A 22,507-nucleotide genomic window follows, 5' to 3' on the forward strand; every position below is an offset into this window, starting at 1 on the left:
TACAGACTGGAGGGGGGAGGGAGGGGCCAGCTGCAGTGGGCGGATACTAGTTGCATACAGACTGGAGGGGGTACGGAGGGGCCAGCTGCCGTGTGCAGATACTAGTTGTGTACAGACTGGAGGGGGGAGGGAAGGGCCAGCTGCAGTGGGCGGATACTAGTTGTGTACAGACTAGAGGGGGGAGGGAGGGGCCAGCTGCAGTGGGCGGATACTAGTGTGTACAGACTGGAGGGGGGAGGGAGGGGCCAGCTGCAGTGGGTGGATACTAGTGTGTACAGACTGGAGGGGGAGGGAGGGGCCAGCTGCTGTGGGCGGATACTAGTTGCGTACAGACTGGAGGGGGAGGGAGGGGTCAGCTGCAGTGGGCGGATACTAGTTGCGTACAGACTAGAGGGGGGAAGGAGGGGCCAGCTGCAGTGGGCGGATACTAGTTGCGTACAGACTGGAGGGGGGAGGGAGGGGCCAGCTGCAGTGGGCGGATACTAGTTGCGTACAAACTGGAGAGGGGAGGGAGGGGCCAGCTGCAGTGGGCGGATACTAGTTGTGTACAGACTGGATAACGGGGGGGGCAGCTGCAGTGGGCGGATACTAGTGTGTACAGACTGGAGGGGGGAGGGAGGGGCCAGCTGCAGTGGGCAGATACTAGTTGTGTACAGACTGGAGGGGGGAGGGACCAGCTGCAGTGGGCGGATACTAGTTGTGTACAGACTGGAGGGGGAGGGGCCAGCTGCAGTGGGCGGATACTAGTGTGTACAGACTGGAGGGGGAGGGAGGGGCCAGCTGCAGTGGGCAGATACTAGTTGCGTACAGACTGGAGGGGGAGGGAGGGGCCAGCTGCAGTGGGCGGATACTAGTTGCGTACAGACTAGAGGGGGAGGGAGGGGCCAGCTGCAGTGGGCGGATACTAGTTGCATACAGACTGGAGGGGGGAGGGAGGGGCCAGCTGCAGTGGGCGGATACTAGTTGCATACAGACTGGAGGGGGGACGGAGGGGCCAGCTGTCGTGTGCAGATACTAGTTGTGTACAGACTGGAGGGGGGAGGGGCCAGCTGCAGTGGGTGGATACTAGTTGCGTACAGACTGGAAATGGGGGGGGGGGCAGCTGCAGTGGGCAGATACTAGTTGTGTACAGACTGGAGGGGGGAGGGAGGGGCCAGCTGTAGTGGGCGGATACTAGTTGTGTACAGACTGGAGGGGGGAGGGGCCAGCTGCAGTGGGCAGATACTAGTTGTGTACAGACTGGAGGGGGAGGAAGGGGCCAGCTGCAGTGGGCAGATACTAGTTGTGTACAGACTGGAGGGGGGAGGGAGGGGCCAGCTGCAGTGGGCGGATACTAGTTGTGTACATACTGGAGGGGGAGGGAGGGGCCAGCTGCAGTGGGCGGATACTAGTTGTGTACAGACTGGAGGGGGAGGGAGGGGCCAGCTGCAGTGGGCAGATACTAGTTGTGTACAGACTGGAGGGGGGAGGGGCCAGCTGCAGTGGGCGGATACTAGTTGTGTACAGACTGGAGGGAGGGGCCAGCTGCAGTGGGCAGATACTAGTTGTGTACAGACTGGAGAGGGGTGGGAGGGGCCAGCTGCAGTGGGCAGATACTAGTTGCGTACAGACTGGAGGGGGGAGGGAGGGGCCAGCTGCAGTGGGCGGATACTAGTTGCGTACAAACTGGAGAGGGGAGGGAGGGGCCAGCTGCAGTGGGCGGATACTAGTTGTGTACAGACTGGATAACGGGGGGGGCAGCTGCAGTGGGCGGATACTAGTGTGTACAGACTGGAGGGGGGAGGGAGGGGCCAGCTGCAGTGGGCAGATACTAGTTGTGTACAGACTGGAGGGGGGAGGGACCAGCTGCAGTGGGCGGATACTAGTTGTGTACAGACTGGAGGGGGAGGGGCCAGCTGCAGTGGGCGGATACTAGTGTGTACAGACTGGAGGGGGAGGGAGGGGCCAGCTGCAGTGGGCAGATACTAGTTGCGTACAGACTGGAGGGGGGAGGGAGGGGCCAGCTGCAGTGGGCGGATACTAGTTGTGTACAGACTGGAAAGGGGAGGGAGGGGCCAGCTGCAGTGGGCGGATACTAGTTGTGTACAGACTGGAGGGGGGAGGGAGGGGCCAGCTGCAGTGGGCAGATACTAGTTGTGTACAGACTGGAGAGGGGTGGGAGGGGCCAGCTGCAGTGGGCGGATACTAGTTGTGTACAGACTGGAGGGGGGAGGGAGGGGCCAGCTGCAGTGGGAGGATACTAGTTGTGTACAGACTGGAGGGGGGAGGGAGGGGCCAGCTGCAGTGGGCAGATACTAGTTGTGTACAGACTGGAGAGGGGTGGGAGGGGCCAGCTGCAGTGGGCAGATACTAGTTGTGTACAGACTGGAGGGGGGAGGGAGGGGCCAGCTGCAGTGGGCGGATACTAGTTTTGTACAGACTGGAGGGGGAGGGAGGGGCAAGCTGCAGTGGGCGGATACTAGTTGTGTACAGACTGGAGGGGGAGGGAGGGGCCAGCTGCAGTGGGCGGATACTAGTTGCGTACAGACTAGAGGGGGAGGGAGGGGCCAGCTGCAGTGGGCGGATACTAGTTGCATACAGACTGGAGGGGGGAGGGAGGGGCCAGCTGCAGTGGGCGGATACTAGTTGCATACAGACTGGAGGGGGGACGGAGGGGCCAGCTGCCGTGTGCAGATACTAGTTGTGTACAGACTGGAGGGGGGAGGGGCCAGCTGCAGTGGGTGGATACTAGTTGCGTACAGACTGGAAATGGGGGGGGGCAGCTGCAGTGGGCAGATACTAGTTGTGTACAGACTGGAGGGGGGAGGGAGGGGCCAGCTGTAGTGGGCGGATACTAGTTGTGTACAGACTGGAGGGGGGAGGGGCCAGCTGCAGTGGGCAGATACTAGTTGTGTACAGACTGGAGGGGGAGGAAGGGGCCAGCTGCAGTGGGCAGATACTAGTTGTGTACAGACTGGAGGGGGGAGGGAGGGGCCAGCTGCAGTGGGCGGATACTAGTTGTGTACAGACTGGAGGGGGAGGGAGGGGCCAGCTGCAGTGGGCGGATACTAGTTGTGTACAGACTGGAGGGGGAGGGAGGGGCCAGCTGCAGTGGGCAGATACTAGTTGTGTACAGACTGGAGGGGGGAGGGGCCAGCTGCAGTGGGCGGATACTAGTTGTGTACAGACTGGAGGGGGGAGGGAGGGGCCAGCTGCAGTGGGCAGATACTAGTTGTGTACAGACTGGAGAGGGGTGGGAGGGGCCAGCTGCAGTGGGCAGATACTAGTTGTGTACAGACTGGAGGGGGGAGGGAGGGGCCAGCTGCAGTGGGCGGATACTAGTTGTGTACAGACTGGAAAGGGGAGGGAGGGGCCAGCTGCAGTGGGCGGATACTAGTTGTGTACAGACTGGAGGGGGAGGGAGGGGCCAGCTGCAGTGGGCAGATACTAGTTGTGTACAGACTGGAGAGGGGTGGGAGGGGCCAGCTGCAGTGGGCGGATACTAGTTGTGTACAGACTGGAGGGGGGAGGGAGGGGCCAGCTGCAGTGGGAAAATACTAGTTGTGTACAGACTGGAGGGGGGAGGGAGGGGCCAGCTGCAGTGGGCAGATACTAGTTGTGTACAGACTGGAGAGGGGTGGGAGGGGCCAGCTGCAGTGGGCAGATACTAGTTGTGTACAGACTGGAGAGGGGTGGGAGGGGCCAGCTGCAGTGGGCAGATACTAGTTGTGTACAGACTGGAGGGGGGAGGGAGGGGCCAGCTGCAGTGGGCGGATACTAGTTTTGTACAGACTGGAGGGGGAGGGAGGGGCCAGCTGCAGTGGGCGGATACTAGTTTTGTACAGACTGGAGGGGGAGGGAGGGGCCAGCTGCAGTGGGCGGATACTAGTTGTGTACAGACTGGAAAGGGGAGGGAGGGGCCAGCTGCAGTGGGCGGATACTAGTTGTGTACAGACTGGAGGGGGGAGGGAGGGGCCAGCTGCAGTGGGCAGATACTAGTTGTGTACAGACTAGAGAGGGGTGGGAGGGGCCAGCTGCAGTGGGCGGATACTAGTTGTGTACAGACTGGAGGGGGGAGGGAGGGGCCAGCTGCAGTGGGAAGATACTAGTTGTGTACAGACTGGAGGGGGGAGGGAGGGGCCAGCTGCAGTGGGCAGATACTAGTTGTGTACAGACTGGAGAGGGGTGGGAGGGGCCAGCTGCAGTGGGCAGATACTAGTTGTGTACAGACTGGAGGGGGGAGGGAGGGGCCAGCTGCAGTGGGCGGATACTAGTTTTGTACAGACTGGAGGGGGAGGGAGGGGCCAGCTGCAGTGGGCGGATACTAGTTTTGTACAGACTGGAGGGGGAGGGAGGGGCCAGCTGCAGTGGGCGGATACTAGTTGCGTACAGACTAGAGGGGGAGGGAGGGGCCAGCTGCAGTGGGCGGATACTAGTTGCATACAGACTGGAGGGGGGAGGGAGGGGCCAGCTGCAGTGGGCGGATACTAGTTGCATACAGACTGGAGGGGGGACGGAGGGGCCAGCTGCAGTGGGCAGATACTAGTTGTGTACAGACTGGAGGGGGGAGGGGCCAGCTGCAGTGGGCGGATACTAGTTTTGTACAGACTGGAGGGGGAGGGAGGGGCCAGCTGCAGTGGGCGGATACTAGTTTTGTACAGACTGGAGGGGGAGGGAGGGGCCAGCTGCAGTGGGCGGATACTAGTTGTGTACAGACTTGAGTGGGGAGGGAGGGGCCAGCTGCAGTGGGCAGATACTAGTTGTGTACAGACTGGAGGGGGGAGGGAGGGGCCAGCTGCAGTGGGCGGATACTAGTTTTGTACAGACTGGAGGGGGAGGGAGGGGCCAGCTGCAGTGGGCGGATACTAGTTTTGTACAGACTGGAGGGGGGAGGGAGGGGTCAGCTGCAGTGGGAAGATACTAGTTGTGTACAGACTGGAGGGGGGGAGGGAGGGGCCAGCTGCAGTGGGCGGATACTAGTTGTGTACAGACTTGAGGGGGGGAGGGAGGGGCCTGCTGCAGTGGGCGGATACACAGACCTTTAGAGCCGCTGTCCCCGCGTACTGTCTGCTGATGGAGTCGCCATTGTTCGCCCACATGACTTGGTACAGTCTGTAGCATTTCATGGGCAGCAGCTGCTCCGGGGGCATCACACCCAGTTTCTTAAGCTGAAAAGAGAGAAAGCTGTAGATCAGGCGTGGGCATGTAAAGAGAAGCCTGGCTCAACGCTCCCTAGCCTAGCTGCGAAGGCAGTCGCCGGGCCGCCATGTTTCGGGTTGCAGCGGCTGCGTGTGACATCACATAGCCACAGCGGCACACCCCGCAAACAGTACGGACAGGCCTCTGTTGTCTGGACCGCCCCATTTCCCCCACCCCGACTTAAACTGCGATCGCATGAGATTGCAGTTTAAGACCTTGCACATGCCGAAATGCGGAAATCGCTGAATAGCGATCGAAGCTGAATTAGGCTCAAAGCGTTAAAAAGGCGAGGTCAGCTGATCAATGTAAAACGTATGCAAATCAGAGACAGACGTGTGAAAATGTAACATAAATAAATAACACGGTGATAGAAGTAACAACTAAAATGATGAGATGTGACGTGTAATAATTATTATAATGCTAGTGGCTGTATGGGGCACCTGCTCTCGTGCCTATGCTGTAGTATCAGGTCTCAGCTAGGCAGCACATCCCAGTATAAGTAGCTAGGGTGGCCAGTCCCGGCCCAATATCCCAATATATTCAGCAGTACAGGCAGCTAGGCATTGCAGGTTTGAGGGAAGTGGGGGAGGGGGCTTGATCATGTGACTAGGCAGCAGAGAGGAAGGGGGGGCTGGTCAGATGGAAAAGATGGAGGGCGGTTTGCAGGTCAGGTGACTAGTAAGAAGGAAAGATGGGCTGGGACTCAGGCCAGGTAACAGGAGCAGATAATGCAATACATGGGTGGTTAGGTCACGTAACCACATTGCAGTCAGGTCAGGTGACTAGGAAGAAAGGAGGGTTTGCAGGTCAGGTGACTAGGAAAAAAGCGGGGTTTGCAGGTCAGGTGACTAGGAAGAAACGGGGTTTGCAGGTCTGGGGACTACGAAGAAAGCAGGGTTTGCAGGTCAGGTGACTAGGAAGAAAGCAGGGTTTGCAGGTCAGGTGACTAGGAAGAAGCAGGGTTTGCACGTCAGGTGACTAGGAAGAAAGCGGGGTTTGCAGGTCAGGAGACTAGGAAGAAAGCGGGGTTTGCAGGTCAGGTGACTAGGAAGAAAGCGGGGTTTGCACGTCAGGTGACTAGGAAGAAAGCGGGGTTTGCACGTCAGGTGACTAGGAAGAAAGCGGGGTTTGCAGGTCAGGTGACTAGGAAGAAAGTGGGGTTTGCAAGTCAGGTGGATAGGAAGAAAGCAGGGTTTGCACGTCAGGTGACTAGGAAGAAAGCGGGGCTTGCAGGTCAGGTGACTAGGAAGAAAGCGGGGTTTGCACGTCAGGTGACCAGGAAGAAAGCGGGGTTTGCACGTCAGGTGACCAGGAAGAAAGCGGGGTTTGCAGGTCAGGTGACTAGGAAGAAAGCGGGGTTTGCAAGTCAGGTGGATAGGAAGAAAGCGGGGTTTGCAGGTCAGGTGACTAGGCAGAAAGCGGGGTTTGCAGGTCAGGTGACTAGGAAGAAAGCGGGGTTTGCAGGTTAGGTGACTAGGAAGAAAGGAGGGTTTGCAGGTCAGGTGACTAGGAGGAAAGCGGGGTTTGCAGGTCAGGTGACTAGGAGGAAAGTGGGGTTTGCAGGTCAGTTGACTAGGAAGAAAGCGGGGTTTGCAGGTCAGATGACGAGAAACAGAAAAGGCAGTATAGAGGGGGCAGGACACATGAGCAGAAGGCAGGGAGGAAGGGGCTCAGGTCAGGTGACTAGGCTGAATATTGGGGGGTTTGCAGGTCAGGTGAAATGAGCAGAGAAGGTAGTACAGAGTAAGATAGACCACATGAGCAGGTGACAGGAAGGTCAGGTGACTAGATTGGGGTGTGGCAGGTCAGGTGACAGGGGCACAGGTGGTGTACAGATTTGTCCTCATACATCTTTGCCGCTGTGCACCACACAGCTCCTCTTGGCACATCAGGTCCCATGAGACTGGTAGAACCGGGAATATTTTTTTGATGAAAACGCATCTTAGTCACAGTGTAATGCAACCAGGAAGCACCAGGCGTACGGGGGACACAGTAGGGCAGTACAGAGAGGGCAGTACAGAGAGGGCAGTACAGTACAGAGAAGGCAGAGAGGGCAGTACAGAGAGGGCAGTACAGAGAGGGCAGTACAGAGAGGGCAGTACAGAGAAGGCAGTACAGAGAGGGCAGTACAGAGAGGGCAGTACAGAGAGGGCAGTACAGAGAAGGCAGTGAGGGCAGTACAGAGAGGGCAGTACAGAGAAGGCAGTACAGAGAGGGCAGTACAGAGAAGGCAGTACAGAGAAGGCAGTACAGAGAGGGCAGTGAGGGCAGTACAGAGAGGGCAGTACAGACAAGGCAGTACGGAGAGGGCAGTACAGAGAAGGCAGTACAGAGAAGGCAGTACAGAGAAGGCAGTACAGAGAGGGCAGTACAGAGAGGGCAGTGGGCAGTACAGAGAGGGCAGTACAGAGAGGGCAGTACAGAGAAGGCAGTACAGAGAAGGCAGTACAGAGAGGGCAGTACAGAGAGGGCAGTGGGCAGTACAGAGAGGGCAGAGAGGGCAGTACAGAGAGGGCAGTACAGAGAAGGCAGTACAGAGAAGGCAGTACAGAGAGGGCAGTACAGAGAGGGCAGTGGGCAGTACAGAGAGGGCAGAGAGGGCAGTACAGAGAGGGCAGTACAGAGAGGGCAGTACAGAGAGGGCAGTACAGAGAAGGCAGTACAGAGAGGGCAGTACAGAGAGGGCAGTACAGAGAAGGCAGTACAGAGAGGGCAGTACAGAGAAGGCAGTACAGAGAAGGCAGTACAGAGAGGGCAGTACAGAGAGGGCAGTACAGAGAAGGCAGTGAGGGCAGTACAGAGAGGGCAGTACAGAGAAGGCAGTACAGAGAGGGCAGTACAGAGAAGGCAGTACAGAGAAGGCAGTACAGAGAGGGCAGTGGGCAGTACAGAGAGGGCAGAGAGGGCAGTACAGAGAGGGCAGTACAGAGAGGGCAGTACAGAGAGGGCAGTACAGAGAGGGCAGTACAGAGAGGGCAGTACAGAGAAGGCAGTACAGAGAGGGCAGTACAGAGAAGGCAGTACAGAGAAGGCAGTACAGAGAGGGCAGTACAGAGAGGGCAGTACAGAGAGGGCAGTACAGAGAAGGCAGTGAGGGCAGTACAGAGAGGGCAGTACAGAGAAGGCAGTACAGAGAGGGCAGTACAGAGAAGGCAGTACAGAGAAGGCAGTACAGAGAGGGCAGTGGGCAGTACAGAGAGGGCAGAGAGGGCAGTACAGAGAAGGCAGTACAGAGAGGGCAGTACAGAGAGGGCAGTACAGAGAAGGCAGTACAGAGAAGGCAGTACAGAGAGGGCAGTACAGAGAGGGCAGTACAGAGAGGGCAGTACAGAGAAGGCAGTACAGAGAAGGCAGTACAGAGAGGGCAGTACAGAGAGGGCAGTGGGCAGTACAGAGAGGGCAGAGAGGGCAGTACAGAGAAGGCAGTACAGAGAGGGCAGTACAGAGAGGGCAGTACAGAGAAGGCAGTACAGAGAAGGCAGTACAGAGAGGGCAGTACAGAGAGGGCAGTACAGAGAGGGCAGTACAGAGAAGGCAGTACAGAGAAGGCAGTACAGAGAGGGCAGTACAGAGAGGGCAGTACAGAGAAGGCAGTACAGAGAAGGCAGTACAGAGAGGGCAGTACAGAGAGGGCAGTGCAGAGAGGGCGGTGCAGAGAAGGCGGTGCAGAGAAGGCAGTGCAGAGAGGGCAGTACAGAGAGGGCAGTACAGAGAGGGCAGTACAGAGAAGGCAGTGAGGGCAGTACAGAGAGGGCAGTACAGAGAAGGCAGTACAGAGAGGGCAGTACAGAGAAGGCAGTACAGAGAAGGCAGTACAGAGAAGGCAGTACAGAGAGGGCAGTGGGCAGTACAGAGAGGGTAGAGAGGGCAGTACAGAGAGGGCAGTACAGAGAAGGCAGTACAGAGAGGGCAGTACAGAGAGGGCAGTACAGAGAAGGCAGTACAGAGAAGGCAGTACAGAGAGGGCAGTACAGAGAAGGCAGTACAGAGAAGGCAGTACAGAGAGGGCAGTACAGAGAAGGCAGTACAGAGAGGGCAGTACAGAGAGGGCAGTACAGAGAAGGCAGTACAGAGAAGGCAGTACAGAGAAGGCAGTACAGAGAAGGCAGTACAGAGAGGGCAGTACAGAGAAGGCAGTACAGAGAGGGCAGTACAGAGAGGGCAGTACAGAGAAGGCTGTACAGAGAGGGCAGTACAGAGAAGGCAGTACAGAGAAGGCAGTACAGAGAAGGCAGTACAGAGAGGGCAGTACAGAGAGTACAGAGAGTACAGTGAGGGCAGTACAGAGAGGGCAGGCAGAGAAGGCAGTGCAGAGAAGGCAGTACAGAGAGGTCAGTGCAGAGAGAGAGAGAGAGGGCAGTGCAGAGAGGGCAGTGCAGAGGGCAGTGCAGAGAGGGCAGTACAGAGAGGGCAGTACAGAGAGGGCAGTGCAGAGAGAGAGAGGGCAGTGCAGAGAGGGCAGTACAGAGAGGGCAGTACAGAGAGGGCAGTACAGAGAGGGCAGTGCAGAGAAGGCGGTGCAGAGAAGGCAGTGCAGAGAAGGCAGTGCAGAGAGAGAGAGGGCAGTGCAGAGAGGGCAGTGCAGAGAGGGCAGTACAGAGAGGGCAGTACAGAGAGGGTAGTACAGAGAGGGCAGTACAGAGAGGGGAGTACAGCGAGGGCAGGCAGAGAAGGCAGTACAGTGAGGGCAGTACAGAGTGGGCAGTACAGAGAAGGCAGTACAGAGAGGGCAGTGCAGAGAGAGAGAGAGGGCAGTGCAGAGAGGGCAGTGCAGAGAGGGCAGTACAGAGAGGGCAGTGCAGAGAGGGCAGTGCAGAGAAGGGAGTTACAGAGAGGGCAGTACAGAGAGGGCAGTACAGAGAGGGCAGTACAGAGAGGGCAGTACAGAGAGGGGAGTACAGAGAGGGGAGTACAGAGAGGGCAGTACAGAGAGGGGAGTACAGAGAGGGCAGTACAGAGAGGGCAGTACAGAGAGGGCAGTACAGAGAGGGGAGTACAGAGAGGGCAGTACAGAGAGGGCAGTGCAGAGAGGGCAGTACAGAGAGGGCAGTACAGAGAGGGCAGTACAGTGAGGGCAGTACAGAGAGGGCAGTAAAAAGAAGGCAGTACAGAGAGGGCAGTACATAGAGGGCAGTGTAGAGAGGGCAGTACAGAGAGGGCAGTACAGAGAGGGCAGTACAGAGAGGGCAGTACAGAGAAGGCAGTACAGAGAGGGCAGTGCAGAGAAGGCAGTACAGAGAGGGTAGTGCAGAGAAGGCAGTGCAGAGAGGGCAGTACAGAGAGGGCAGTAGAGAGAAGGCAGTACAGAGAGGGCAGTACAGAGAAGGCAGTACAGAGAAGGCAGTACAGAGAGGGTAGTGCAGAGAAGGCAGTGCAGAGAGGGCAGTACAGAGAAGGCAGTACAGAGAAGGCAGTGCAGAGAAGGCAGTGCAGAGAGGGCAGTACAGAGAGGGCAGTACAGAGAGGGCAGTACAGAGAGGGCAGTACAAAGAAGGCAGTACAGAGAAGGCAGTACAGAGAGGGCAGTACAGAGAGGGCAGTACAGAGAAGGCAGTACAGAGAAGGCAGTACAGAGAGGGCAGTACAGAGAAGGCAGTACAAAGAAGGCAGTACAGAGAGGGCAGTACAGAGAAGGCAGTACAGAGAGGGCAGTACAGAGAGGGCAGTACAGAGAGGGCAGTACAGAGAGGGCAGTACAGAGAAGGCAGTACAGAGAGGGTAGTACAGAGAAGGCAGTACAGAGAAGGCAGTACAGAGAGGGCAGTACAGAGAGGGCAGGCAGAGAGGGCAGTACAGAGAGGGCAGTACAGAGAGGGCAGTACAGAGAGGGTAGTACAGAGAAGGCAGTACACAGAGGGCAGTACAGAGAGGGCAGGCAGGGAAGGCAGTACAGAGAAGGCAGTACAGAGAGGGCAGTACAGAGAAGGCAGTACAGAGAAGGCAGTAGTACAGAGAGGGCAGTACAGAGAAGGCAGTACAGAGAAGGCAGTACAGAGAGGGTAGGCAGAAAGGGCAGTACACAGAGGGCAGTACATAGAGGGCAGGCAGAGAAGGCAGTACAGAGAAGGCAGTACAGAGAGGGCAGTACAGTGATGGCAGTACAGAGAGGGCAGTACACAGAGGGCAGGCAGAGAAGGCAGTACAGAGAGGGCAGGAAGAGAAGGCAGTACATGGAGGATAGTATAGAGAAGGCAGTACAGAGAAGGAAGGCAGAGAGGGCAGCACAGAGAAGGCAGTACAGAGAAGGCAGGCAGAGAGGGCAGTACAGAGAGGGCAGTACACAGAGGGCAGTACAGATAGGGCAGTACAAAGAGGGCAGTACAGAGAGGGCAGTATAGAGAAGGCAGTACAGAGAAGGCAGTACAGAGAGGGCAGTACAGAGAGGGCAGTACAGAGAGGGCAGTACAGAGAGGGCAGTACAGTGAGGGCAGTACAGAGAGGGCAGTACAGAGAGGGCAGTACAGAGAGGGCAGTACAGAGAGGGCAGTACAGAGAGGGCAGTACAGAGAGGGCAGTACAGTGAGGGCAGTACAGAGAAGGCAGTACAGAGAAGGCAGTACAGAGAGGGCAGTACAGAGAGGGCAGTACAGAGAGGGTAGGCAGAGAGGGCAGTACACAGAGGGCAGTACAGAGAGGGCAGGCAGAGAAGGCAGTACAGAGAAGGCAGTACAGAGAAGGCAGTACAGTGAGGGCAGTACGGATAAGGCAGTACAGTGAGGGCAGTACGGAGAAGGCAGTACAGAGACGGCAGTACAGAGAGGGCAGTACTGAGAAGGCAGTAAAGAGAGGGCAGTGCAGAGAGGGCAGTACAGAGAGGGCAGTGCAGAAAGGGCAGTGCAGAAAGGGCAGTGCAGAGAAGGCAGTGCAGAGAGAGAGAGGGCAGTGCAGAGAGGGCAGTGCAGAGAAGGCAGTACAGAGAGGGCAGTACAGAGAGGGCAGTGCAGAGAAGGCAGTGCAGAGAGGGCAGTGCAGAGAGGGCAGTACAGAGAGGGCAGTACAGAGAGGGTAGTGCAGAGAAGGCAGTACAGAGAAGGCAGTGCAGAGAAGGCAGTGCAGAGAGGGCATAAAGCAGTGCAGAGAGAGAGAGGGCAGTGCAGAGAGGGCAGTGCAGAGAAGGCAGTACAGAGAGGGCAGTACAGAGAGGGTAGTGCAGAGAAGGCAGTACAGAGAGGGCAGGAAGAGAAGGCAGTACATGGAGGATAGTATAGAGAAGGCAGTACAGAGAAGGAAGGCAGAGAGGGCAGTACAGAGAAGGCAGGCAGAGAGGGCAGTACAGAGAAGGCAGTACAGAGAGGGCAGTACAGCAGTACAGAGAGGGTAGGCAGAGAAGGCAGTACACAGAGGGCAGTACAGAGAGGGCAGTACAGTGTGAGGGCAGTACAGTGAGGGCAGTACAGAGAAGGCAGTAAAGAGAAGGCAGTAAAGAGAAGGCAGTACAGAGAGGGCAGTACAGAGAGGGTAGGCAGAGAGGGCAGTACAGTGAGGGCAGTACAGTGAGGGCAGTACAGAGAAGGCAGTACAGAGAGGGCAGTACAGAGAGGGCAGTACAGAAGTACAGAGAGGGCAGTACAGAGAGGGCAGTACAGAGAGGGCAGTACAGAGAGGGTACAGAGAGGGCAGTACAGAGAGAGAAGTGCAGAGAAGGCAGTACAGAGAAGGCAGTACATAGAGGGCAGTACAGAGACGGCAGTACAGAGAGGGCAGGCAGACCAGGCAGTACAGGGGGCAGGTAGAGAAGGCAGTACAGTGAGGCCAGTACAGAGAGGGCAGGCAGAGAAGTCAGTACAGAGAAGGCAGTACAGAGAGGGCAAGCAGAGAAGGCAGTACAGGGGGCAGGTAGAGAAGGAAGTACAGAGAGGGCAGGCAGAGAAGGCAGTACAGAAAGGGCAGTGCAGAGAAGGCAGTACAGGGGGCAGGTAGAGAAGGAAGTTCAGAGAGGGCAGTGCAGAGAAGGCAGTACAGGGGGCAGGCAGAGAAGGCAGTGCAGAGAGGGCAGTACAGAAAAGGCAGTACAGAGAGGGTAGGCAGAGAGGGCAGTACACAGAGGGCAGTACAGAGAGGGCAGTACAGAGAAGGCAGTACAGAGAGGGCAGTACAGAGAGGGCAGGCAGAGAAGGCAGTACAGAGAGGGCAGTACAGAGAGGGCAGTACAGAGAGGGCAGTACAGAGAGGGCAGTACAGAGAAGGCAGTACGGAGAAGGCAGTACGGAGAAGGCAGTACGGAGAGGGCAGTACTGAGAAGGCAGGCAGAGAAGGCAGTACAGAGAAGGCAGTGCAGAGAGGGCAGTACAGAGAGGGCAGTACAGAGAAGGCAGTGCAGAGAGAGAGAGGGCAGTGCAGAGAGGGCAGTGCAGAGAAGGCAGTACAGAGAGGGCAGTACAGAGAGGGCAGTACAGAGAGGGTAGTGCAGAGAAGGCAGTGCAGAGAGGGCAGTACAGAGAGGGCAGTACAGAGAGGGTAGTGCAGAGAAGGCAGTGCAGAGAGGGCAGTGCAGAGAAGGCAGTGCAGAGAGGGCAGTGCAGAGAGGGCAGTGCAGAGAGAGAGAGGGCAGTGCATAGAAGGCAGTACAGAGAGGGTAGTGCAGAGAAGGCAGTGCAGAGAGGGCAGTACAGAGAGGGCAGTACAGAGAGGGCAGTACAGAAAGGGTAGTGCAGAGAAGGCAGTACAGAGAGGACAGGCAGACCAGGCAGTACAGGGGGCAAGTAGAGAAGGCAGTACAGTGAGGCCAGTACACAGAGGGCAGGCAGAGAAGTCAGTACAGAGAAGGCAGTACAGAGAGGGCAGACAGAGAAGGCAGTACAGAGAGGGCAAGCAGAGAAGGCAGTACAGGGGACAAGCAGAGAAGGCAGTACAGGGGGCAGGCAGAGAAGGAAGTTCAGAGAGGGCAGTGCAGAGAAGGCAGTACAGGGGGCAGGCAGAGAAAGCAGTACAGTGAGGGCAGGAAGAGAGGGCAGTGCAGATAGGGCAGGCAGAGAAGGCAATACAGAGAGGGCAGGCAGAGAAGGCACTGCAGAGAAGGCAGGAAGAGAAGGCAGTACAGAGAGGGCAGTATAGAGAGGGCAGTGCAGAGAAGGCAGGAAGAGAGGGCAGTACAGAGAGGGCAGTACAGAGAGGGCAGGCAGAGAGGGCAGTACAGATACCGCAGGCAGAGAAGGCAGTACAGAGAAGGCAGTATACTGAGGGCAGGAAGAGAAGGCAGTGCAGAGAAGGCAGTACATAGATGACAGGCAGAGAAGGCAGTACAGAGAGGGCAGGCAGAGAAGGCAGTACAGAGAGGGCAGGCAAAGAAGGCAGTACAAAGAGGGCAGGCAGAGAAGGCAGTACATGGGGCAGGTAGAGAAGGCAGTACAGAGAGGGCAGGCAGAGAAGGCAGTACAGAAAGGGCAGGCAGAGAAGGCAGTACAGGTGGCAGGCAGACAGAGAAAGCAGTACAGTGAGGGCAGGAAGAGAGGGCAGTGCAGATAGGGCAGTGCATATAGGGCAGGCAGAGAAGGCAGTACAGAGAGGGCAGGCAGAGAAGGCAGGAAGAGAAGGCAGTACAGAAGGCAGTGCAGAGAAGGCAGTGCAGAGAAGGCAGGCAGAGAAGGCAGTGCAGAGAAGGCAGGAAGAGAGGGCAGTACAGAGAGGGCAGTACAGAGAGGGCAGTACAGAGAGGGCAGTGCAGAGAAGGCAATGCAGAGAGGGCAGTACAGATACCGCAGGCAGAGAAGGCAGTACAGAGAGGGCAGTACAGAGAGGGCAGGCAGAGAGGGCAGTACAGAGAAGGCAGTACAGGGGGCAGGCAGAGAGGGAAGCACAGAGAAGGCAGTACAGAGAAGGTAGTATAGTGTGGGCAGTACAGAGAAGGCAGTACAGTGAGGACAGTACAGAGAAGGCAGTACAGAGAAGGCAATGCAGAGAGGGCAGTACAGATACCGCAGGCAGAGAAGGCAGTACAGAGAGGGCAGTACAGAGAGGGCAGGCAGAGAGGGCAGTACAGAGAAGGCAGTACAGGGGGCAGGCAGAGAGGGAAGCACAGAGAAGGCAGTACAGAGAAGGTAGTATAGTGTGGGCAGTACAGAGAAGGCAGTACAGTGAGGACAGTACAGAGAAGGCAGTACAGAGAAGGCAGTACAGAGAAGGCAGTACGGAGAAGGCAGTACAGAGAGGGCAGTGCAGAGAGGGCAGTGCAGAGAGGGCAGTGCAGAGAGGGCAGTGCAGAGAGGGCAGTGCAGAGAAGGCAGGCAGAGAAGGCAGGCAGAGAAGGCAGTACAGAGACGGCAGTACAGATAGGATAGTACACAGAGACAGGCAAATAAGGCAGTACACAGGGGGCAGGCAGAGAAGGCAGTACACAGAGGGCAGGCAGAGAAGGCAGTACATGGGGCTGGCAGAGAAGGCAGTACAGAGAGGGCTGGCAGAGAAGGAAGTACAGAGAGGGCAGGCAGAGAAGGCAGTACCGAGAGGGCAGGCAGAGAAGGCAGTACCGAGAGGGCAGGCAGAGAAGGCAGTACAGGGGGCAGGCAGAGAAGGCAGTACAGAGAGGGCAGGCAGAGAAGGCAGTACAGAGAGGGCAGGCAGAGAAGGCAGTACAGGGGGCAGGTAGAGAAGGCAGTACAGAGAGGGCAGGCAGAGAAGGCAGTACAGAAAGGGCAGACAGAGAAGGCAGTACAGGTGGCAGGCAGAGAAAGCAGAACAGTGAGGGCAGGAAGAGAGGGCAGTGCAGATAGGGCAGGAAGAGAAGGCAGTGCATATAGGGCAGGCAGAGAAGGCAGTACAGAGAGGGCAGGCAGAGAAGGCAGGAAGAGAAGGCAGTACAGAGAAGGCAGTGCACAGAAAGCAGTGCAGAGAAGGCAGGCAGAGAAGGCAGTGCAGAGAAGGCACGAAGAGAGGGCAGTACAGAGAGGGCAGTACAGAGAGGGCAGTGCAGAGAAGGCAGTGCAGAGAGGGCAGTACAGATACCGCAGTACAGATACCGCGCAGGCAGAGAAGGCAGTATACTGAGGGCAGGAAGAGAAGGCAGTGCAGAGAAGGCAGTACAGAGAGGGCAGTACAGAGAGGGCAGTACAGAGAAGGCAGTACAGAGAAGGCAGTACAGGGGACAGGCAGAGAGGGAAGCACAGAGAAGGCAGTACAGAGAAGGTAGTATAGTGTGGGCAGGAAGAGAAGGCAGTGCATCGAAGGCAGTACAGAGAGGACAGGCAGAGAAGGCAGTACAGAGAGGGCAGACAGAGAAGGCTGTACAGAGAGGGCAGGCAGAGAAGGCAGTACAGAGAGGGCAGGCAGAGAGGGCAGTACAGAGAGGGCAGTACAGAGAGGGCAGTACAGAGAAGGCAGTACAATGAGGGCAGGAAGAGAGGGCAGTGCAGAGAAGGCAGTACAGATAGGGCAGGCAGAGAAGGCAGTGCAGAGAGGGCAGGCAGAGAAGGCAGTGCAGAGAAGGCAGTGCAGTGAGGGCAGGAAGAGAAGGCAGTGCAGATAAGGCAGTACAGAGATGGCAGTGCAGAGAAGGCAGTAAAGAGAGGGCAGTACAGAGAGGGCAGGCAGAGAGTGCAGTACAGGGAGGGCAGACAGAGTGAAGTACAGAGAGGACAGGCAGAGAAGGCACTACAGTGAGGGCAGGAAGAGAGTGCAGTGCAAAGAAGGCAGTATAGATAGGGCAGGCAGAGAAGGCAGTGCAGAGAGGGCAGGCAGAGAAGGCAGTGCAGAGAGGGTAGGGCAGAGAAGGCAGTGCAGTGAGGGCAGGAAGAGAAGGCAGTGCAGAGAAGGCAGTACAGAGATGGCAGTACAGAGAAGGCAGGCAGAGAGTGCAGTACAGAGAGGACAGACAGAAAGGGCAGGCAGAGAGTGCAGTACAGAGAGGGCAGTACAGAGAGGGCAGTACAGAGAGGGCAGGCATAGAAGGCAGTACACAGAGGGCAGGCAGAGAAGGCAGTACACAGAGGGCAAGTAGAGAAGGCAGTACAGTGATGGCAGTAAAGAGAAGGCAGTACAGAGAGGGCAGTACAGAGAGGGCAGTACAGAGAGGGCAGTACAGAGAGGGCAGGCAGAGAAGGCAGTACAGAGAGGGCAGGAAGAGAAGGCAGTACATGGAGGATAGTATAGAGAAGGCAGTACAGAGAAGGAAGGCAGAGAGGGCAGCACATAGAAGGCAATACAGAGAAGGCAGGCAGAGAGGGCAGTACAGAGAGGGCAGTACAGAGAGGGTAGGCAGAGAGGGCAGTACTGATAGGGCAGTACAGATAGGGCAGTACAGATAGGGCAGTACAGATAGGGCAGTACAGTGAGGGCAGTATAGAGAAGGCAGTACAGAGAAGGCAGTACAGAGAAGGCAGTACAGAGAGGGTAGTACAGTGAGGGCAGTACAGAGAGGGCAGTACAGAGAAGGCAGTACAGAGAGGGCAGTACAGAGAGGGCAGTACAGAGAGGGTAGGCAGAGAGGGCAGTACACAGAGGGCAGTACAGAGAGGGCAGTACAGAGAGGGCAGTACAGAGAAGGCAGTACAGAGAGGGCAGGCAAAGAGGGCAATACAGAGAAGGCAGTACAGAGAGGGCAGTACAGTGAGGGCAGTACAGTGAGGGTAGTACAGAGAAGGCAGTACAGAGAAGGCAGTACAGAGAGGGCAGGCAGAGAAGGCAGTACAGAGAAGGCAGTACAGTGAGGGCAGTACGGAGAAGGCAGTACAGAGACGGCAGTACAGAGAGGGCAGTACTGAGAAGGCAGTACAGAGAGGGCAGTGCAGAGAGGGCAGTACAGAGAGGGCAGTACAGAGAGGGCAGTGCAGAAAGGGCAGTGCAGAGAAGGCAGTGCAGAGAGAGAGAGGGCAGTGCAGAGAGGGCAGTGCAGAGAAGGCAGTACAGAGAGGGCAGTACAGAGAGGGCAGTGCAGAGAAGGCAGTGCAGAGAGGGCAGCGCAGAGAGGGCAGCGCAGAGAGGGCAGTACAGAGAGGGCAGTACAGAGAGGGTAGTGCAGAGAAGGCAGTACAGAGAAGGCAGTGCAGAGAAGGCAGTGCAGAGAAGGCAGTGCAGAGAGGGCATAAAGCAGTGCAGAGAGAGAGAGGGCAGTGCAGAGAGGGCAGTGCAGAGAAGGCAGTACAGAGAGGGCAGTACAGAGAGGGTAGTACAGAGAGGGTAGTGCAGAGAAGGCAGTGCAGAGAAGGCAGTACAGAGAGGGCAGGAAGAGAAGGCAGTACATGGAGGATAGTATAGAGAAGGCAGTACAGAGAAGGAAGTCAGAGAGGGCAGTACAGAGAAGGCAGTACAGAGAAGGCAGACAGAGAGGGCAGTACACAGAGGGCAGTACACAGAGGGCAGTACAGAGAGGGCAGTACAGTGAGGGCAGTACAGAGAAGGCAGTACAGAGAAGGCAGTACAGAGAGGGCAGTACAGAGAGGGCAGTACAGCAGTACAGAGAGGGTAGGCAGAGAAGGCAGTACACAGAGGGCAGTACAGAGAGGGCAGTACAGTGAGGGCAGTACAGTGAGGGCAGTACAGTGAGGGCAGTACAGAGAAGGCAGTAAAGAGAAGGCAGTACAGAGAGGGCAGTACAGAGAGGGCAGTACAGAGAGGGTAGGCAGAGAGGGCAGTACAGAGAGGGCAGTACAGCGAGGGCAGTACAGTGAGGGCAGTACAGAGAAGGCAGTACAGAGAAGGCAGTACAGAGAGGGCAGTACACAGAGGGCAGTACACAGAGGGCAGTACAGAGAGGGCAGTACAGAGAGGGCAGTACAGAGAGGGAAGTACAGTGAGGGCAGTACAGAGAAGGCAGTACAGAGAGGGCAGTGCAGAGAGGGCAGTACAGAGAGGGTAGTGCAGAGAAGGCAGTACAGAGAAGGCAGTACATAGAGGGCAGTACAGAGACGGCAGTACAGAGAGGGCAGGCAGACCAGGCGGCAGGTAGAGAAGGCAGTACAGTGAGGCCAGTACAGAGAGGGCAGGCAGAGAAGTCAGTACAGAGAAGGCAGTACAGAGAGGGCAAGCAGAGAAGGCAGTACAGGGGGCAGGCAGAGAAGGAAGTTCAGAGAGGGCAGTGCAGAGAAGGCAGTACAGGGGGCAGGCAGAGAAGGCAGTGCAGAGAGGGCAGTACAGAGAGGGCAGTACAGAGAAGGCAGTACAGAGAGGGTAGGCAGAGAGGGTAGGCAGAGAGGGCAGTACACAGAGGGCAGTACAGAGAGGGCAGTACAGAGAAGGCAGTACAGAGAGGGCAGTACAGAGAGGGCAGGCAGAGAAGGCAGTACAGAGAGGGCAGTACAGAGAGGGCAGTACAGTGAGGGCAGTACAGAGAGGGCAGTACAGAGAGGGCGGTACAGAGAGGGCAGTACAGAGAGGGCAGTACAGAGAGGGCGGTACAGAGAGGGCAGTACAGAGAAGGCAGTGCAGAGAGAGAGAGGGCAGTGCAGAGAGGGCAGTACAGAGAAGGCAGTACAGAGAAGGCAGTACAGAGAAGGCAGTACAGAGAGGGCAGTACAGAGAGGGTAGGCAGAGAGGGCAGTACACAGAGGGCAGTACACAGAGGGCAGTACACAGAGGGCAGTACACAGAGGGCAGTACAGAGAGGGCAGTACAGAGAGGGCAGTACATTGAGGGAAGTACAGTGAGGGCAGTACAGAGAAGGCAGTACAGAGAGGGCAGTGCAGAGAGGGCAGTGCAGAGAGGGCAGTACAGAGAGGGTAGTGCAGAGAAGGCAGTACAGAGACGGCAGTACAGAGACGGCAGTACAGAGAGGGCAGGCAGACCAGGCAGTACAGGGGGCAGGTAGAGAAGGCAGTACAGTGAGGCCAGTACAGAGAGGGCAGGCAGAGAAGTCAGTACAGAGAAGGCAGTACAGAGAGGGCAAGCAGAGAAGGCAGTACAGGGGGGCAGGCAGAGAAGGAAGTTCAGAGAGGGCAGTGCAGAGAAGGCAGTACAGGGGGCAGGCAGAGAAGGCAGTGCAGAGAGGGCAGTACAGAGAGGGCAGTACAGAGAAGGCAGTACAGAGAGGGTAGGCAGAGAGGGCAGTACACAGAGGGCAGTACAGAGAGGGCAGTACAGAGAAGGCAGTACAGAGAGGGCAGTACAGAGAGGGCAGTACAGTGAGGGCAGTACAGTGAGGGCAGTAGAGAAAAGGCAGTACAGAGAAGGCAGTACAGAGAAGGCAGTACAGAGAGGGCAGTACTGAGAAGGCAGGCAGAGAAGGCAGTACAGAGAAGGCAGTACAGAGAGGGTAGTGCAGAGAAGGCAGTACAGAGAGGGCAGGAAGAGAAGGCAGTACATGGAGGATAGTATAGAGAAGGCAGTACAGAGAAGGAAGGCAGAGAGGGCAGTACAGAGAAGGCAGGCAGAGAGGGCAGTACAGAGAGGGCAGTACAGAGAGGGCAGGCAGAGAGGGCAGTACAGAGAGGGCAGTACAGAGAGGGCAGTACAGAGAGGGCAGTACAGAGAGGGCAGTACAGAGAGGGCAGTACAGAGAAGGCAGTGCAGAGAGAGAGAGGGCAGTGCAGAGAGGGCAGTACAGAGAAGGCAGTACAGAGAAGGCAGTACAGAGAAGGCAGTACAGAGAGGGCAGTACAGAGAGGGTAGGCAGAGAGGGCAGTACACAGAGGGCAGTACACAGAGGGCAGTACACAGAGGGCAGTACACAGAGGGCAGTACACAGAGGGCAGTACAGAGAGGGCAGTACAGAGAGGGCAGTACATTGAGGGAAGTACAGTGAGGGCAGTACAGAGAAGGCAGTACAGAGAGGGCAGTGCAGAGAGGGCAGTGCAGAGAGGGCAGTACAGAGAGGGTAGTGCAGAGAAGGCAGTACAGAGACGGCAGTACAGAGAGGGCAGGCAGACCAGGCAGTACAGGGGGCAGGTAGAGAAGGCAGTACAGTGAGGCCAGTACAGAGAGGGCAGGCAGAGAAGTCAGTACAGAGAAGGCAGTACAGAGAGGGCAAGCAGAGAAGGCAGTACAGGGGGGCAGGCAGAGAAGGAAGTTCAGAGAGGGCAGTGCAGAGAAGGCAGTACAGGGGGCAGGCAGAGAAGGCAGTGCAGAGAGGGCAGTACAGAGAGGGCAGTACAGAGAAGGCAGTACAGAGAGGGTAGGCAGAGAGGGCAGTACACAGAGGGCAGTACAGAGAGGGCAGTACAGAGAAGGCAGTACAGAGAGGGCAGTACAGAGAGGGCAGTACAGTGAGGGCAGTACAGTGAGGGCAGTACAGAGAGGGCAGTAGAGAAAAGGCAGTACAGAGAAGGCAGTACAGAGAAGGCAGTACAGAGAAGGCAGTACAGAGAGGGCAGTACTGAGAAGGCAGGCAGAGAAGGCAGTACAGAGAAGGCAGTACAGAGAGGGTAGTGCAGAGAAGGCAGTACAGAGAGGGCAGGAAGAGAAGGCAGTACATGGAGGATAGTATAGAGAAGGCAGTACAGAGAAGGAAGGCAGAGAGGGCAGTACAGAGAAGGCAGGCAGAGAGGGCAGTACAGAGAGGGCAGTACAGAGAGGGCAGGCAGAGAGGGCAGTACAGAGAGGGCAGTACAGAGAGGGCAGTACAGAGAAGGCAGTACAGAGAGGGCAGTACAGCAGTACAGAGAGGGTAGGCAGAGAAGGCAGTACACAGAGGGCAGTACAGAGAGGGCAGTACAGTGTGATGGCAGTGCAGAGAGGGCAGTACAGAGAAGGCAGTAAAGAGAAGGCGGTAAAGAGAAGGCAGTACAGAGAGGGCAGTACAGAGAGGGTAGGCAGAGAGGGCAGTACAGTGAGGGCAGTACAGTGAGGGCAGTACAGAGAAGGCAGTACAGAGAGGGCAGTACAGAGAGGGCAGTACAGAAGTACAGAGAGGGCAGTACAGAGAGGGCAGTACAGAGAGGGCAGTACAGAGAGGGTACAGAGAGGGCAGTACAGAGAGAGTAGTGCAGAGAAGGCAGTACATAGAGGGCAGTATAGAGACGGCAGTACAGAGAGGGCAGGCAGACCAGGCAGTACAGGGGGCAGGTAGAGAAGGCAGTACAGTGAGGCCAGTACAGAGAGGGCAGGCAGAGAAGTCAGTACAGAGAAGGCAGTACAGAGAGGGCAAGCAGAGAAGGCAGTACAGGGGGCAGGTAGAGAAGGAAGTTCAGAGAGGGCAGTGCAGAGAAGGCAGTACAGGGGGCAGGTAGAGAAGGAAGTTCAGAGAGGGCAGTGCAGAGAAGGCAGTACAGGGGGCAGGCAGAGAAGGCAGTGCAGAGAGGGCAGTACAGAGAGGGCAGTACAGAAAAGGCAGTACAGAGAGGGTAGGCAGAGAGGGCAGTACACAGAGGGCAGTACAGAGAAGGCAGTACAGAGAAGGCAGTACAGAGAGGGCAGGCAGAGAAGGCAGTACAGAGAGGGCAGTACAGTGAGGGCAGTACAGAGA

At 56.9% G+C, this 22,507-nt stretch overlaps 1 protein-coding gene across 1 annotated transcript in view; it reads right to left on the bottom strand.

Moving 5' to 3' along the window:
• Positions 1 to 22,507, bottom strand: part of INPP5F (inositol polyphosphate-5-phosphatase F) — a 277,691-nt gene that overhangs the window by 54,823 nt on the left and 200,361 nt on the right. Inside the window, exon 13 of the mRNA XM_063962697.1 lies at positions 5,019 to 5,147. Coding sequence (XP_063818767.1) covers positions 5,019 to 5,147 — 129 coding nt within the window. The remainder of the gene's footprint in view (positions 1 to 5,018; positions 5,148 to 22,507) is intronic.

The sequence above is a fragment of the Pseudophryne corroboree genome, chromosome 3, assembly GCF_028390025.1.
Source record: "Pseudophryne corroboree isolate aPseCor3 chromosome 3, aPseCor3.hap2, whole genome shotgun sequence".
Lineage (NCBI taxonomy): Eukaryota > Metazoa > Chordata > Amphibia > Anura > Myobatrachidae > Pseudophryne > Pseudophryne corroboree.